Source organism: Rhineura floridana, chromosome 5 (assembly GCF_030035675.1).
Source record: "Rhineura floridana isolate rRhiFlo1 chromosome 5, rRhiFlo1.hap2, whole genome shotgun sequence".
In the NCBI taxonomy this organism is placed as follows: Eukaryota; Metazoa; Chordata; class Lepidosauria; order Squamata; family Rhineuridae; genus Rhineura; species Rhineura floridana.
Window position 1 is genome coordinate 131,985,089 of NC_084484.1, and position 17,741 is coordinate 132,002,829.

Genomic DNA, 17,741 nt, shown 5'->3' on the forward strand with positions numbered 1-17,741 from the left:
TTTCAGGGTCCAAGGAGGGTTTCTTTAGGAGCGGTCTCACCACCGCCTGTTTCAGGCAGGGTGGTACCACTCCCTCTTGTAAAGAGGCATTGATCACCTCCTTTGCCCATCCGGCTGTTCCGTTCCTGCTAGCTTTTATTAGCCATGAGGGGCAAGGATCCAGAGCAGAAGTGGTCGCCCGCACCTGTCCAAGCACCTTGTCCACGTCCTCGAGCTGAACCAACTGAAATTCATCCAATAAAACAGGACAGGACTGTGCTCCGGACACCTCATTAGGCTCAACTGCTACAATACTGGAGTCAAGGTCCCGGCGGATGTTTGTGATCTTATCTTGGAAGTGTCTCGCAAACTCATTACAGCGGGCTATTGATGGTATTATTGCGTTCTGAGGACCAGAGTGTAAAAGTCCCCGAACAACCTTATAAAGTTCCGCTGGGCGGTTAGAAGATGACTGAATGGAGGCAGCAAAGTACTGCTTCTTCGCTGCCCTCACCGCCTTCACATAGAGCTTGGTAGAGATCTTCACAAGTGCAAGACCACAGCCGTCGGTTCGTCTCCATTTGCACTCAAGCCGTCTCCTTTCTTGCTTCATCACTCTTAGCTCCGGGGTAAACCACGGAGCCAATTGAGCTCTGCAGAGGAGAGGGCGCACCGGGGCGATCGTGTCAACTGCCCGGGTCATTTCCGTATTCCACAGATTGACCAGGGTTTCGACAGGAGCGTCAGTTTTATCAGCCAGAAAACTCCCCAGAGCCTTCTGAAAACCTTCAGGATTCATTAGTCTCCGGGGATGGACCATCTTAATTGGTCCTCCACCCTTGCAGAGGGGAGAAAACATTGTGAGCCTACACCTCAATAGGCGATGATCTGTCCATGACAGAGGAATAGATGTAAAATCCCTCACTCCCAGATCACCATCCCCTGCTCCAGTAGCAAAAATTAAGTCTAGAGTGTGCCCCGAAATATGCGTAGGGCCAGTAACAAATTGAGACAGCCCCATGGCTGTCATGGAGGCCATGAAGTCCTGAGCCGCCCCAGACAAAGCGGTCTCGGCATGAATGTTGAGATCCCCCAATACCATAAATTTGGGGGATCGCAACACCAAACCCGAGACCACCTCCGTCAGCTCAGTTAGGGAGGCTGTTGGGCAGCAGGGTGGACGGTACACCAACAGTATTCCCAGTCTGTCTCGCTGACCCAATGTAATATGGAGACACTCCAGACCAGGTGGGCACAGCTGGGAGAGATTAATGCCTCCCAGATCGCTCACCCATGTCTCAGTGAAAATAACATACAAAAATGCATTATATTAGGAAAGACTGCTTGTAAAAATGTGTACATTAGTCAAAACCGTCTACCAAAACCTGTTTATTAGGAGAAATTTGCACTAAAAAGCTCAAGAATTTTTATGAGAATTTTTTTTTAATTGCAAATTCTTGCAGAAATGTGGATAACTGAATTTGGGACTGAAAAAAGGAAAACCTGAGAGAACTGAAATTGATAGATCCTTCCATCCCTAGCTGGGAGAGATCCTGAAACCTTAGATAGTCACTGCCAGTTAGTGTAGACAATACTGAGCTAGATGGACCAGTAGTCTGACTCAGTATAAGACAGCTTCCTATGTTGAAGAAAGGGGCAGGAAGTGGGTTAAGGACAGTCTGTAGCCTAGACTACGCTGTTGAGGATACAGAATTCTCTCCTGCAAGCTTATGTGGTAGAGCAGAGCAGGTCCTATACTTCTTCCCAGGGATGAACAGATTCAAAATAAGTAATTTGAGCCGACAAACTGAACTTTGCCTAAACCGTCTGACAGCTGATCCTCGTTAAGATGTCCTCTTCACACTGCCATGAACTGGCCAGCAAAATAATGTCATTTAGGGATAGGGGAGGAGTTTAGTCCCATCTGCTCCCCTCTCAACAGCTTATCACCATGATTGCTGATTTTCTGATGGGAACACGCATGTATACTTGCTGCTTCAGCACATGCATGCTAAGCTGATGGGAGGCACTCTGCGCCACCAAGGCCACCTGTGCCTCAAGTGACAGCAGTGAATCCAGGAGAACCCCGAAACTATGAACTCACTCTAGAGCAGGCCACAAACCACTCAGCTGGTCAGAGGAACCCCCACCAACAGTGTTTCAGCCTTGTTTGGTTTATTGGTCCTCATCCAGTCCATTATCACAATCAAGCACTGATTCAGCACATCCACTGCCGCACCTGCAGAAGATGAAAAGGAGAAATAGAGCTGTGTGTCATCAGTACACTTATGACAACACATGCCAAAACTCCATATGACCCCACTCAATGGTTTCATGTAGATGTTAAAACAGCACGGGAGAGAAAACTGACACCTGTGGGACCCCATACTGGAGTGCTCACGGAGTCAAGCAATGCTCCCTAGGAACCACCTTATGGAGCCAGCTATCCAAGTACGAATGGAACCACTGCAATGCAGTGTCCCCAATATCCAACTCACACAGTCACCCCAAAAGGAAACCATGGTCAATGATACCAAAAGCCACTGAAAGATCAAGGAGGATCAACAGAGTCACATTCCCCCCGTCCCTCTCCCAACACAGATCATTGTACGGGACGACCAAGTCAGTTTGTGTACCAAAAGCAGGCCTGAATCCCATTGAAATGGATCTTGTTTTGTCTATGAGTTTATGCAAACACAAACACACCAGTAGAGTTTGAATCATGTCTCCTTGGCTTGGTATCAAGAAGCCCAGATGAGTACACTAGGAAATTCCAGTGGGTGGTCAGAAATTAGTCTTCTTCAACAAAGGCATGATGTAACAATAAAATATTACTAACAGTTGAGAGGGCTACTCTTCTACCATTTGTAACTCTTTTGTAACCTGGCCATTCTTGGTGCCGTTCCAGCTTAAAAGGCATCAAAATCATTTATTGGAATAAAAAGTCTAACTAGCTATTTTTATGTACAGTGAGTCAAAAGATGTAAGCCAAGCATACATTCCCTTATTTGGTGTTGACTTTACGTAGGGGGAGGGGGGAGATGAGTGTATAAAATATTAGCAAGTCCATGTTCCAAACTTAAATGTTCAATTCTTCCCCTCCTAGTACCATATGTATTAAATACGTACTGTTTTTAAAGAACTCAGAACATGACATTTATATAGATGGCTGTCTATGGGTAGTGAGGCAGACAGAAAGGAAGCCTTCTAAATTATGGCATGCTTGAATTGAAATGAAACATTTCTGGCTACACTGATGCATACCAAAATGGTATTCTATACAGATAAGCACTGTGTGTGTGTATTTTATGATTAGCATGTGCTTGTTTCACACATACTCTTTCCTTCTATAGTGTATAATTAAAACCAGCCATTGAAAACTGTTCCCATGGGTACACAATGGACACTATTTTCTACTTAGTAGACAGATGGAGACGGCACAAACAACAGATGCAATATAGTCCAATTTAGTTTTATTGAAAAGTTGGGGTTCAGAAAAGCTATTCATGTTTTTCAATAAAACAAAAAGGATGTTTCAGGCATCATAGTGGCCACAGTTAAACATGTATCTCTGATACCAATTGATGGCGTCACATCACATACGCTTTCAAGAACTATGACTTTCTTATTGCAAGGGCAGGATGGAATAGTAAATGTCACCAGGTCACAGGAAATTATCTAGGCAAAAGTAGCTTAGAAATTACAGGGCAGGAAGTAGGTCAAGATCTGACCCCTTGCCATGAATAGCAGTTGCATGATTACTAAGGTTAGGGTGAATTAAAAGAACCAGGCTTTAAAATGAAAAAGAAAAAAAATATTTCTAGTTTCTGGGGGGAAACAGCATATTAAAATGTAGTATGAAAATATTATGAAAGGGATGGGAAAATACACTGATAAATGCACAAAGAAAATATACACAGAAGTGGCACATTTGAACCCAGAAAGTATTGGTTTCAAATTTACAAGGATCACATATTTATGTAAGCTGCTACTGCATAAATAAAGCTGCATAGACAAGAAAAGGAAACAGTTGCAAGCTGACGGCCAAAAAACAAAGAACACCACTTATTTATCCATACTGATTGTAGTGCACTAGTCAGCAACCACTGCTGCTACCAGTCCTCCAAAGGACATGGTAAGAGGTCACGTTGCCCAGCTGGTGATTCCTCCACTCCCACCCTTTGCCTACGAATTGAAAACATCACAGCGATCTAGTCTGTTAGACTGGAGAAAGCTAGTGGGGACTGAGGCATGTAAATCAAGGGAAAGGAAAAATGTTCCTACTTCACACTCTGTTAAAGTTAACATGGTAAATTCAAAATATGGGTTTTGATCCAAACAGCCGCATTAGATACACCCTTGGTATGCCAGAGGGAGTTTTGTTTGACATTGATTCTTGGAACAGCAGACTGACCAATACCAAATTATAAATTGCTTCTGGAAGCCCCCTCCATTTGAAAACAAAGTTGCCATATGGCAAACCAGGCTGGTTCAAGAGAAAAACAAAAACCAAGGCCAGATGCTTCTCATGTGCAGAACTAATTACTGGATTCCAACAAGATTTTATTGTACACAGTGGATTATAAAACTCTTTGACACCAGAGATACAGCGTTCATCAGGCAGCTAGACAAATTTAGGAACAGGTACATAAGAACATAAAAAAAGCCTTGTTGGATCAAGTCAAAGGCTCATCTAGTCTAGCATCATGTTCTCACTATAGCCAGCCAGATGCCCATGAGAAGCCCGCAATCAGGACCCGAGTGAAACAGGTCCCTCTCCACTTCTTTTGTGATTCTTTGCAACTACTATTCAGAGGCATATTGCCTACAGCAGTAGAGGCAGAGGTGTTAGCTACTTAATCGTCACAAGTTATTGTTTCTTCGTGTGGTAAACAAATTAGTCATTTCAGAATTAGCTTCAGAAGCTAAAATCTGTGGGATGGAAAACTGGCTATAGCCAGTGTACTCTTGAGATTAGTAGATCAATAGATCCGGATTAACCTAATCTACATGGACAAGTTCAGTTCACATGAGAAACTCACTATCTCCAGTAACAGCAGCTTATATCACATCGTTGTCGAAGACAACCAAGGATTGTGAAGTACTCTGTATTAAAAAAGATTAACCATTTGGGGGCATTGAACCCCAATATTGTGCATAGAAGTGTCATGTCACAATGGAATCCTTAAAGGTTTTTAAAAAATAGTTTAACAAACTTGTGATTTCATGTGTATTGGGAGGAAGGGCAAGATATATATTTAATAAATACTACAAACACCTACTACTCACTGGTCTGAAGATCACACTTACATAGAAGGTATAGCTTATAATTGCCAATCTTGTTTATATTTATACCCTGCCTTTCTTTCACTACAAAACCCAAGGTGGCATACACGTAGTTCCCAGGGAGTCTCCCATTCAGGCACTGACCAGATCCAGACCTCTTTAGTTTATTAGTATATTATTTTATATATTTATACGAGGATTGATGGACTATTGTTATTGTTAATGTCAGCTAATGATGTTTTTCCCCGTATAACTGCAAAACTAAAATTATTTGAAAATACTACAGAACAGGATCAGGCCAGAAAACAAAAACTAGTTCTAGAATTGGGATTAAAACAAATATCATGTTCATGACACTTAAACTGCAAGTTAAGTTTAAAAACAATAAAAATACAACAAAGAGAACATAGCTGATTGCTGCATAATATAGATATAAATGAGCTGAGCATCTATGAAATATCTATTGCAACTCAATCAGCCTTCTAACAGTTTAAATCAAACTCTAGCAGGTTCTCTGTCGATGTCCCCTGCCTATTTCAATCTTGACAGCTGGGACTATTTTATTTCCCAGACAAACCTGTAGGAGGACAGTAATGAAGGGAGTTTAGCATTGCAAACCTAATGAAACCTGCCACAGCTAGAGGCATTTCAAATTAATTGAAACTTGGAGATTAGAACACACTTGGCTTTATTGACCATGAATATTATAGAAACCTAATATTAAAATAATGTTAAATAATGTCTACCCTTAAGTCACCTTCTGCATTTAGATGTAGAAGAAACATTCAAATAGACTATTCATTTATAACTTAAGAATAGATGTCCCTTGTTGTTATGTGCCGTCAAGTCAATTACGACTTATGGTGACCCTATGAATCAGCAACCTCCAAAAGCATCTGTCATGAACTACTCTGTTCAGATCTTGTAAGTTCAGGTCTGTGACTTCCTTTATGGAATCAATCCATCTCTTGTTTGGCCTTCCTCTTTTTCTACTCCCTTCTGTTTTTCCCAGCATTATAATCTTTTATTTATTTATTTATTAAATTTCTACACTGCCCCATAGCCGAAGCTCTCTGGGCGGTTCTAGTGAATCAGGTCTTCTCATGACGTGTCCAAAGTATGATAACCTCAGTTTCATCATTTAGTGATAGTTCTGGTTTAATTTGTTTTAACACCCAATTATTTGTCTTTTTTTATGGTCCATGGTATGCGCAAAGCTCTCCTCCAACACCACATTTCAAATGAGTTGATTTTTCTCATCCGCTTTTTTCACTGTCCAACTTTCACATCCATACATAGTGATCGTGAATACCATGGTCTGAATGATCCTGACTTTAGTGTTCAGTGATACATCTTGGCATTTGAGGACCTTTTCTAGTTCTCTCATAGCTTCCCTCCCCAGTCCTAGCCACCTTCTAATTTCTTAGCTATTGTCTCCATTTTGGTTAATGACTGTGCCGAGGTATTGATAATGCTTGACAAGTTCAGTGTCCTCGTTGTCAACTTTAAAGTTACATAAATCTTCTCTTGTCATTACTTTAGTCTTTTTGACGTTCAGCTGTAGTTCTGCTTTTGGGCTTTCCTCTTTAACTTTCATCAGCATTTGTTTCAAATCATTACTGTTTTCTGCTAGTAGTATGGTATCATCTGCATATCTGTTGAGCCTCTGCTTCCCCATGAGGGCCAGGGAGGGGGGAGACAGGAGTTCCAGGTTTCCCAGCTGTCAGAAGGCGCGGAAGACCAAGGAATTGTTGAGTCTGAGCAAGACCTTGGGAGGCGGAGTGAGTTTGACTCCAGGCCAGTTCCCACGGATAGTGCAGTCTCGGAAGCAGAAAGTGCGACGCCCCCAGGCAGGTCAGAGGAGCCGTTAGAAGATGTTCCAGAGGGGGCGTCGACTCCCCCTTTACCAAGCGGTTATCGGGATGCCTCAAGCACATTACCACCCCGACCTCGAGCCGGTTGCTAAGGAGACGGTTCTTTCGGACGAGCCGTTGGAAGCACACACCCCGTCACCCCGCTCTCAACGCCAAGAGAAGCGGACAGGACAGAGGCAGGACTTGTGAAGGAGCCAGAGATTACGATCTAAAACTTTCCCTACTTAAGACTGCAGCTCTCTGGGTTGTTGCTGAATCAACTTTCTTCATACGTTGCAGAGCATGTCTAGTGAGCTAGCTTAGAGATTTCTATGAGGCGTACCGCTTTTGATGTATCCATTACTTTAATAAAACAAGATTTGATTGCACCTGCATCTCAGCCTCGTGAATCCTGCTCTGAACAGGACAATATCTTAAAATATTGATATATCTCCCTCCAATTTTCATGCCTTTTTCAACTTGGTCCAATTCCACTTTCTGTATATGTTCTGCATATAGATTAAACAAATAGGGTGATAAAATAACCCCTTTCTCACACCCTTTCTGATTGGGAACGAGTCGGTTTCTCCATATTCTGTCCTTACAGTAGCCTCTTCTCCAGAGTATAGGTTGCACAACAGGACAATCAGATGCAGTGGCACCCCCATTTCTTTTAAGGCATTCCATAGTTTTTCATGATCTACACAGTCAAAGGCTTTGCTGTAATCTATAAAGCACAGGGTGATTTCCTTCCGAAATTCCTTGGTAGATGTCCTAAATTAAGATTAAAGTGGTCAACTTTTCAAATCATACAGAAGGGACCATGCTTGGCCTGGGACATAATCACATCTGAAGCAAGGTCAAAATAGTATCAGTTCCATCCCAGTTATTTTGTTTAATGACTCAAAGGAAGACATCACTTCTTTTGGATTCTGTTCCTTGAGACAACTGCTTCACTGCATGCCTGATCTTGGGCCAAAAGGCTACAGTAATTACATGTTTACAGCAGCTTTTACATGCTCACTGTACTCCCTTTATATACTCCACATATATTGCCCTCATTTCCTGCTTCTGTGCTTTCATGAGGCATCTGGCTGGGCACTGTATGAAAAAAGGATGAACTAGATAGGCCTTTGGTGAGGTCCAGCAGGGATTTCACATTCTTATCTCAGTACAATGTAGGGAAAGCTAGAATTATCCCACTACTGTGGATGAAGATAGGGCTGTAAAGTAGCACATTCCCACAAGAATGCTCACTAGGTTAGTGGATGTTAAATGCTCAGCATGTTCATAAGATTCTTAAAAATAATTTTAATTTCAAGTTTCGTTTCTAATATAGTCTTTAGCAGTTTTTGGCTGCAGTCCACTCCCATCAGCTTGGCTGGGATGAAATGGCAATGGTTTTTTCACACCTAGCATTGTTTCTTGGTAGCCATTGCATCCCTCATTAAACATTTATGTAATTTTCTGAAGAATTATTGCCCAATTTTGTTTCTGTCAATATCAATTAGATGATAAACCTTCAAAGAACTATTGCAGTTAACCTGTGCACAGGACCTAGACAATTCTAGGAACTTTGTCAATAATAATCTAAAGTTACTTCTAGGAACTTTATCAATAATAATCTTAAGTTACAGGAGGAACTGGTGTATAGGCAAGCAAAAATCAACATACTAGCAGGAACATAAGGGTTGATCTACATCTTAAGAATGTGATGTGGTTAATAAACATTGCATTTATAGCAGAACAAGCAACGAGTGCCTCCCACAGGCTGCCACATATAGGTTGTAGCTAATGCTAGCCTTAAACAGAATAGACCCATTGAAATTACTAGACACAACTAACGGATTAATTTCAGTGGATCTACTCCGAGTAGGACTTAGGTGAATATAATCCTGTTTGTTGAAGAGGGTAATCGCACTCTAGGCCTATGGTGAGTGATCAGCTGACCTTTCTAGTATGGGCTCAATGGTCCAGTGAACATGCTCTGTGAGTACACCCCACTCCTTTACATTCTGCACCAGAGAAAGTTTCACTGTTGCCATTTGACTAAAGCAGAAAAAAAGTAAGTACACTATAAGTCATAGGGGGAAAGAAATGCAGAGCTACTTGCAGTCATTTAGCTACTCACGGAGTAAAAGATTCCACTCAACGCTCTTCATAGATGATAGTCTTTCCAATTTTCCAGCTGGATAGTGCCAAATATTGTACGAAAGTACACCTCAGGCCAGCATCTTTTATTAACGGTATTGAATAACTACATAAGAATGTTAGAAAAGATCTACTTTTGTCACTACAGTTCAGGTCATAATGTATGCATAGTTATTAATTACAAACACTTAAAACGAGTTTCCACTACATATGCACTCCCATGAATAAGGCATTTCTTTCAGTACAAATGTGTTACAGATTTGAGACAATTGTGTTTTTCATTGACTTTCTAGCATGTGGGAATTCTTTGTGCTCCAGCCTCTCACCAGCACAAATAGTTGTAAAACTGCCCAATAGAGAAGAGCCTAAGAGCTGGGACCTTAGTGTCATTTACATGGGAGGATTAATTTAGTATCAGCATGGAAGATACTAAAGCTACCCGTATTTAAAAAAGATAGATCTCCCATTATGTAAGGTGCTATGACAAAAGACTTTCCCCCATACCGCAGCATTAACAGAAGCCAAATACTTGGAACAATTACAGATTTTGCCAGCAACACTGTATTCACATTGAACACAACATTCCCTACACATGCTCAGAAATAACAAAAAGGTGTTCTCAGATGCTATTTGATTTTATTAAGGTATTATGTGCTCAAAAATGCTGTGATGCAAAAGACTGTATGTACACCAAACTTATGCTTATATTGTTCTATAGGTGCACACTCAGGTCACCCAGGCTTGTGTTGACATGCATCACACATCTCAAGATGCTAAACGACATTTGCTACCTTGCAATTAAAGGCAGCCTCTTCCCTAGAGAACTGAACTACTGTGCTGAAAATACTTAAGGCACCTCACTGAACTCCAATTGAAGTCTCAATGGGAATAGCACCTACTGAGACAGTAGGATTATCACACGTAAGAATTCAACATTAAGATATGTTAACCACTGCCAAAAGACAGAACTTTATTCAATAAAAGATTTAATCTCCTGTATTTCACACAATGGTTAGAATCCAGTGAAGCACCCTCCAGGTGCAAAGGGAACCTGTCCTGTGAAAAAATGCCATATACTTAGGCAATTCTACCTGCAATATCAAACAACAGAAACCATATGCAAATTAGGACTTTGGATGTACAACCAAGGACTACAACAGAATAAGCTGTCCTGCATTTGAACCTTTAATTGCATGATCTAGTAATATTGCCTATCCTCAGCAGAATTGATTCAATATTTGGCTTTAAATGTGTATTTGTTTAATATTACATATCCTAGGCTAACACTTTGGTAGGATGGAATGATAAGCATTATTAGACCTCCGTCCCCTCACCCAAGAAAGGACATATCCTGTAGTCAAAAACCTCTTTAAGAAGAACTGTGAGAAACACTAACCCTAGAGTACCATGGTGCCGTTACCTCTTCAGGACTACATTTAACAATATTGTCTAGTAACAACCTAGTAAGTAGCATTACTTCGGACAGAGCAATTCCTATAACAGAATGTTATAGGTAAACTATGCCTGTGTATTGGAAAGCCTGAGGATCCTCACCAATTATAAATACAAGTATTTACAATCACAAGACAGCTGAATTTATCAAGTTTATCAAATTGCAAAAAAGGCTTCTTTACAAATATGATCTTCTTTGGCAAACAACCAGTAGAGGTTTATTTAAAAAAGGAACGGCAATCTAGATCAGAATCTTTGGGTGATATGCAACAAATTAGTTGTGTTAATGCAAGGACTTCTAGCTGTGCAACAGAACTTCCCCTCCCTCCCAAAACTGTCTTGGGGGTTTCTCCAACATTCTGGTGCAGATTTGAGGGCAAAGGGGGAGAGGGAAGGAAAGTTTTGTTGTGCAAATGGAAACCTTCGCACTAATGAAATTACTTAATTGGATACTGTCCTTTGACTTGTTCACACAAAACATACTTGTAAAAACCAGGCATAAACTAAACGCATTTGGAGACAAGAACACATTTTGTGTTTAGACTTTTGGAAGTGAACCTCCAACTACATACGTTCCTTCTTTGGTGCACAAATGTTTTGTTTTTGCTTTTTACTTTGGTGACAGATTAAAAAAAATTATAAAGGAACTGTTGCAGTGGCCTGTAACTTCTGTATAGGCAGTACATCAATAATTGGCAGAGCTTGGAAAAGTTACTTTTTTTGAACTACAACTCCCATCAGCCCCAGCCAGCATGGCCACTGGATTGGGCTGATGGGAGTTGTAGTTCAAAAAAGTAACTTTTCCAAGCTCTGATAATTGAACTCAATTTTAAATAAGTCAAGATTAAACCTATTTCCCCTTTCCCTTTTACTACTCTCAACACTAAGAAAGCCAACTGTATTCATTAATACTAAAAATAATGCATATTGCACATGTATTTTAGGTACATTTGTAGAGACTTTGAATTGGCAAGTTACATTTCACAGCATAAGTGGAAAAACTTTATAATGTGTATTTATTTTTTAAGGTATACCAAAAGATGAAAAGGTTACACTATAATGAAAGATAATAAGTAATAATTATTGACACAAAATATCTGGGTACAAAAATATAGGAAATGTATGTTGCATAAAAGGGTCAGTGGTGATTTGCATGGGGCAGATGATGTAAACAGCAGCATTTTCTTCACATTATTGTTTGTGCAGATGCATCATTAAGAATATAGCTGTATTTACAAAAAAAAAGGGAAGATAAAATTAAGAATATAAGAAAACCATTGTAGAGCTCCAGATGCTTCTAGTTGACCAGTTACCCTCTGAAATGTCCTGCCACCCCTGACTGGGCAACAGAGCCACATGTAAACTTCTTCTCCTTCGGTCATGACAGAATTTATGCTAGGTGCTCAGCTGCTCAATCAAATCTTCCACGGTGTATATAATAAGTTTGATATCTTCCTTCTCTTTCATCCTATGGTGACCAGCTTTGCGGAGAATAACATCCACATCTGTGCTCACAACACGCTCTGCAACCTTCATAGAAGTCTGCCATGGGATATCGTCATCCTTTATGCCATGGATAAGTCTCACAGGACATTTTATGGGAAGAGGACTACTCAACACACAGTGATTTTCTGCTTCCTGAATGAGTTCATAGGGCACAGAATAAACGCCTTCTTCGTTGTGTTTGGTTGGCACCCTCCATTCACCTTTTTCTTCTATTTCTTTTTTTACCTAGGACATCAAAACATATGCATGACAGTTTGAACTCATGGGATGGGACCTGAAAGCCATCTAACTCTCTCTCCTAAGGCCAGTTTCTCCAAGTGTTAACTCACATCGGCACCTCACCATTATGTACTTATAGACTCGCATCAAGAGAACACTAGCAGTAGTAGAGAGGAAGTTCAAAACCTGCATGACCACCGTGGCTCTATTTTTGCAGCTGGAGAAGACCAGGTGTATTGTAGTGCTTTTACAAAGCCAGCAATTGTTACAAGCTTGACCTGTTGTAGTGTACTGGTTAAAAAACAGCTACAAATTCAAAAGACCCAAGATCAAAGCTTGATTCTGCTATTAATGCATGAGTTATTAATAGTTATTATATTTATATTTATATTCCGCTTTTCAGCCTAGATGGGCTCCCAAAGCAGCTTACAATACATGTGCATACAAAAATTACAGGTATTACAGAGGTTAGAGGTACATTTGACATCAACATCCAGTTCCTGGCAGTTGATTATATTGTCCATTAGGTGGCCTTAGGAAACCTGCTCTCTCAATATCAGTTCCCATCTACAATACAAGGATAATACTGACCTAGCTTATAGGACTGTTTTAAGGACAACAAGGTAATGTATGTGAAATACTCTTAAGTGCTATATAAAATCATTACTGTGACGGAGAACTGTTTCCTCAGAGCAAAGAGAAATTCTGACAGATAGGTATGGTACTACTGAAAAAGACTGCTGGCTTAAGTATACAGGAGTTAGATTCTGATACCCTGCCAAACCCGCAGAAAATAAAGGGTTGTATTCAACTAACTCTTATTCAAAGTAGGCCACTTACAATTAGTCATGCCTATTAACTTCAATGGGTCTATCTAGGACTAGCATTGAATACCACCCAAAGTTTTTTTAATTCATAAATAACATGAATAATGCAATACACGTGAATTCCACAAGCACACTATAAGACCTGCATAAGATTCTTATGCATAAGACTTGCATAAGACCACCTATTTTCCTTCAGATCCTCTCAGGTGGTGCGATCAGCAGAGGGGGCCCTTTTGGTAGTTCTGGCACCCTTGGAAACTCAGGGGGTGGTGGCCCTGGAGAGGGCATTCTCTGTGGCAGCCCCTAAGCTGTGGAACTTCCTTGCCACTGAAGTGTGTCTGGCAACTTCATGGTACAACTTTCAGGGAATGCTGAAGGTGCACCTCTTTACCCTGGTCTTCGACACCTGAGATGCATGTTTTTGGGACCCACCCTATTTTCTGTGATGTTGTTTAGGTTGTTTTTAACTGTTTTAATTATGTTGTTTTAAAATAGTTGTAACCCACCCTGGGACCTCTGGGTGAAGGGCGGATAATAAATTAGAATAATAATAATAATAACAGTAACATACAAAAACCAGTTTCCAGACTTGTCACACCAAGCAGCAAAACTCATTGCAGATTATGCAAAAGAAGGTGTGGGATATTCTGGTAAGGGCTGGATCTGTTCTTAATTTCCACTGAGATACAGAGGGCAAAGTGAATAGGTTACACTCTGCAATAACTGAAAAGTGAGCAAAACCTGATTCTAAGTAAGAGTTAGACCATTTCACTCACCCTCTAATCACAGTGAGAGGTCAGGTTGGCTCTGCCAAGTGAGATAAGCTCAAGGCTTCTGTGATGTTCCTGCTTGTAGGATAAATATGGTAAGTGCTGTTTATATAGAAGACATATGGTAAGTGGAGTGAAAGAGGAGGGGGGAGTACATGAGCAGTAGAATGCTGGATGATTGGCTGAGCGTTTGAATGGCTGGGAGTATAAAGGAAAGAATGACAGTTGAATCTGGGTGGATGTTGGGAGTGTGGAGAAAGAGGTGTTTGAGGGTGGAGGTCAGGAGTGTGGAGAAAGAGGGAGTTGGAGTTCTGATTAATAATAAGTCAAGTACAAAACAGGAATAGATGAAACCATACGCTTGTGAAACATTCTAAAACTAATCTTGTTATTTCTGATATTTAATAAATACTTATTTGGTTTACCAAAGGCCTGATCCTTGGCTGGGGGATATATATACCAGAAGGGAGGGCAAGGTAATTACCAAGGCTGAACAGAAACAGTATCTAATGGTGGCAGCGGTGAAGGGAGGAATAATAACAATTCAAGTATCCAGAGCAACCCAGAGTTGTATGTGTTATCTATAAAGATACAAGGGGGTTGGGAACAGCACAAGCACGCAGTCACAAAAGTAACCAGCTAGAGAGAGACTCAGGCAAAGTCTCTGGGAGTCTTGGTTATAGGACGTGACTGGTGGTGCTGCCTAGCAGGGGGATCTAGTGAGATCTGTGCTAGAGCGGAGTGAGAAACCATAATAAGGACGGTCCGGACTGGTGGTATCCCTGGTGGTGCCTAGTGAAAGGCAGTAGCCACAAGCAGGTGGGAACCTGACAGGGAGAATCAGGGAAGGACGTCACAGCTTCCCCTAACATTGGAGCTGCAGAGCAGGATGGATGGTTCCTCCCTCTACCCAAGGATAGGCAGAAGCTGGTATCTGCTCCAGGCACCCAACAGGCAGAGGCAGAGAAATCCAGCATGTGCCCACTCCCTCTGAGCATTTGGGGGGGGGAGAAGGAGAGAGGATGGACAATGTCAGTTGTCCCTCACTTCATGCTAAATATCAAAGATGCAGCAGCATAAGGTCAGAGACAAGATCTTCACCCTGTTGCAGGGGCACTTGTAAGGAACATTATATTTTTAATGAGTTGATGCTTGTTATTATCCCTGGCACTCTAGTCTTACAACTGGGACTGTGCTGCAGTATGGCAAACTGTGCTAAACATAAACACACTGTTAACTCCCACAGGGCCTCTGCAGAATAATTTACGTATTTCACAGGATGACCACCACTTCTACGGCAGATGAACTACCCATCAATAGTATGTGTGTTATCAGGATTGAGCTACAGCTTATGAGTCCTTATCTTACTAATGTTATACCAATTAACATTCACTGCCTCATCTGAATCAGACATTAGGTTGATGAAGTGTGGGTGAAGCACTGGGGTCATCTGCATACTGATGACATTCAATGCCAAAGCCCTGGCTAACCTTTCTTGGTAGCTTAAGGCAGATGTTAAATAGCTGACAAGTGCTTGCTCAGTGGGGTGGAGCCACAGCAATAGCCTCCCAGCAACAGCATTGCTGCCACTTACAGAAAGGGGAAGCAGCTGAGAAGTCAGGTCTGTATAGACACATGGGAAGAGCAAATCTGTTCTTGCTGGTGCACCTGTGCAGCTCTGACCTCGCTGCCACCTCACCCGTCTCAGTTAGTGGCAGCAATGCTGCTGCCAGGAGGCTATTGCTGAGGCTCAGCCCCTGCTGGCACACCTGAGATAGCTCGGAGGAGAGATGGAACCTTGCAGGACCCTGTAGTATTAATCCCACAGGGCAAATCAGCAGTTCCCCACACATATAAATGTCATTTCTCACCATGCAACCTCTCTGCAACAACAAAAGTTATTTAGGTAGTTAAGAAAAATGTAAATAAAAGAGGGACATTTGCAAAATAATTATCTAGGACATCCTAAAAATGTAAAGTGATAACTTGACAATCCAGAAAAGGCTTGCAAAAATGGAAAGAATTGCTTTCTCCAGCTGACATTTATTTATTTATTTATTAAACTTATATACCGCCCGACTAGCAATAGCTCTCTGGGCGGTGAACATCAAAAAAATACAATAAAATTACACAATCTCATAAAACAAAGTATATAAAAAACTGTACAAACTGAAATCAGATTACAACAATTTAAAATTAAATTAACTCAAATTAAAATGCCTCAGAGAAGAGGAAGGTTTTAACTTGGCGCCGAATTGATGATAGTGTCGGCGCCAAGCGCACCTCCTCGGGGAGACTATTCCATAGTTCGGGGGCCACCACTGAGAAGGCCCTAGATCTTGTCACCACCCTCTGGGCCTCCCTATGGGTCGGGACCCGGAGGAGGGCCTTCGTAGCAGACCGTAGTGAACAGGCGGGTTCATATCGGGAGAGGCGTTCCGACAGATATCGTGGTCCCGCGCCGTATAAGGCTTTATAGGTTAGTACCAACATTTTGAATCTGGCCCGGAAGCATATGGGAAGCCAGTGCAGGCGAGCCAGAACAGGTGTTATATGCTCAGACCGCTTGGTTCTTGTTAGCAGTCTGGCCGCCGCATTTTGCACTAGCTGTAGCTTCCGAACCGTCTTCAAAGGTAGCCCTACGTAAAGTGTGTTGCAGTAGTCCAGACACGAGGTTACCAGAGCATGTACCACTGATGTGAGGTCTTCCTTACTCAGATAGGGACGTAGTTGGGCTACCAACTGAAGTTGGTAGAACGCATTCCGGGCCACCGAGGCTACATGAGCCTTGAGTGAGAGAGAAGAGTCTAAAACGACTCCCAGACTACGAACCTGCTCCTTTAGGGGGAGTGTAACCCCATCCAGGACAGGGTATATATCCACCATCCGATCAGAGAAACCATCCACCAACAGCATCTCAGTCTTATCAGGATTGAGTCTCAGTTTGTTAGTTCTCATCTAGTCCATTGTCGCGGCCAGGCAACAGTTCAGCACATCAACCGCCTCACCTGAAGAAGATGAGAAGGAGAAGTAGAGCTGCGTGTCATCAGCATACTGATGACAACGCACTCCAAAACTCCTGATGACCGCACCCAGCAGCTTCATATAGATGTTAAAAAGCATGGGAGACAAAACTGAACCCTGCGGGACCCCACATTGGAGAACCCACGGTGTCGAGCAATGTTCCCCAAGCACTATCTTCTGGAGACGACCCGCTAAGTAGGAGCAGAACCACTGCCAAGCAGTGCCTCCGACTCCCAACTCTGCAAGCCCCTCCAGAAGGATACCATGGTCGATGGTATCAAAAGCCGCTGAGAGATCAAGGAGAATCAGCAGAGTTACACTCCCTCTGTCTCTCTCCCGACATAGGTCATCAAACAGGGCAACCAAGGCCGTCTCAGTGCCGAAACCAGGCCTGAAACCCAATTGAAATGGATCTAGAAAATTGGTTTCATCCAATAGCGCCTGGAGCTGGTCAGCAACCACTCGTTCCAAGATCTTGCCCAGGAATGGAACATTCGCCACTGGTCTGTAGCTGCTGAAATCCTCTGGGTCCAAGGAAGGTTTTTTCAGGAGTGGTCTCACCGCCGCCTCTTTCAGACAGCCAGGGACCACTCCCTCTCGTAAAGAGGCATTAATGACTTCCTTGGCCCAGCCAACTGTTCCATCCCTGCTAGCTTTTATTAGCCAAGAGGGGC

The 17,741-nt window shown here is 42.1% G+C and overlaps 1 protein-coding gene across 4 annotated transcripts in view; it reads right to left on the reverse strand.

Annotated features, from left to right (window-relative positions):
* LOC133385322 (transgelin-3) overlaps window positions 1-17,741 on the reverse strand; it is a 48,017-nt gene that overhangs the window by 23,897 nt on the left and 6,379 nt on the right. For 2 of the 4 annotated variants that reach the window (XM_061628081.1, XM_061628080.1), the window contains exon 5: window positions 9,341-12,452. The exons of 1 other annotated variant lie outside the window; for it this stretch is intronic. In XM_061628081.1, the coding sequence (XP_061484065.1) occupies window positions 12,117-12,452 (336 nt within the window). In that variant the 3' untranslated portion in view covers window positions 9,341-12,116. Of the gene's footprint in view, window positions 1-9,249; window positions 12,453-17,741 lie in introns of those variants that run through there. One more of the 4 variants, XM_061628083.1, reaches the window with a different exon arrangement.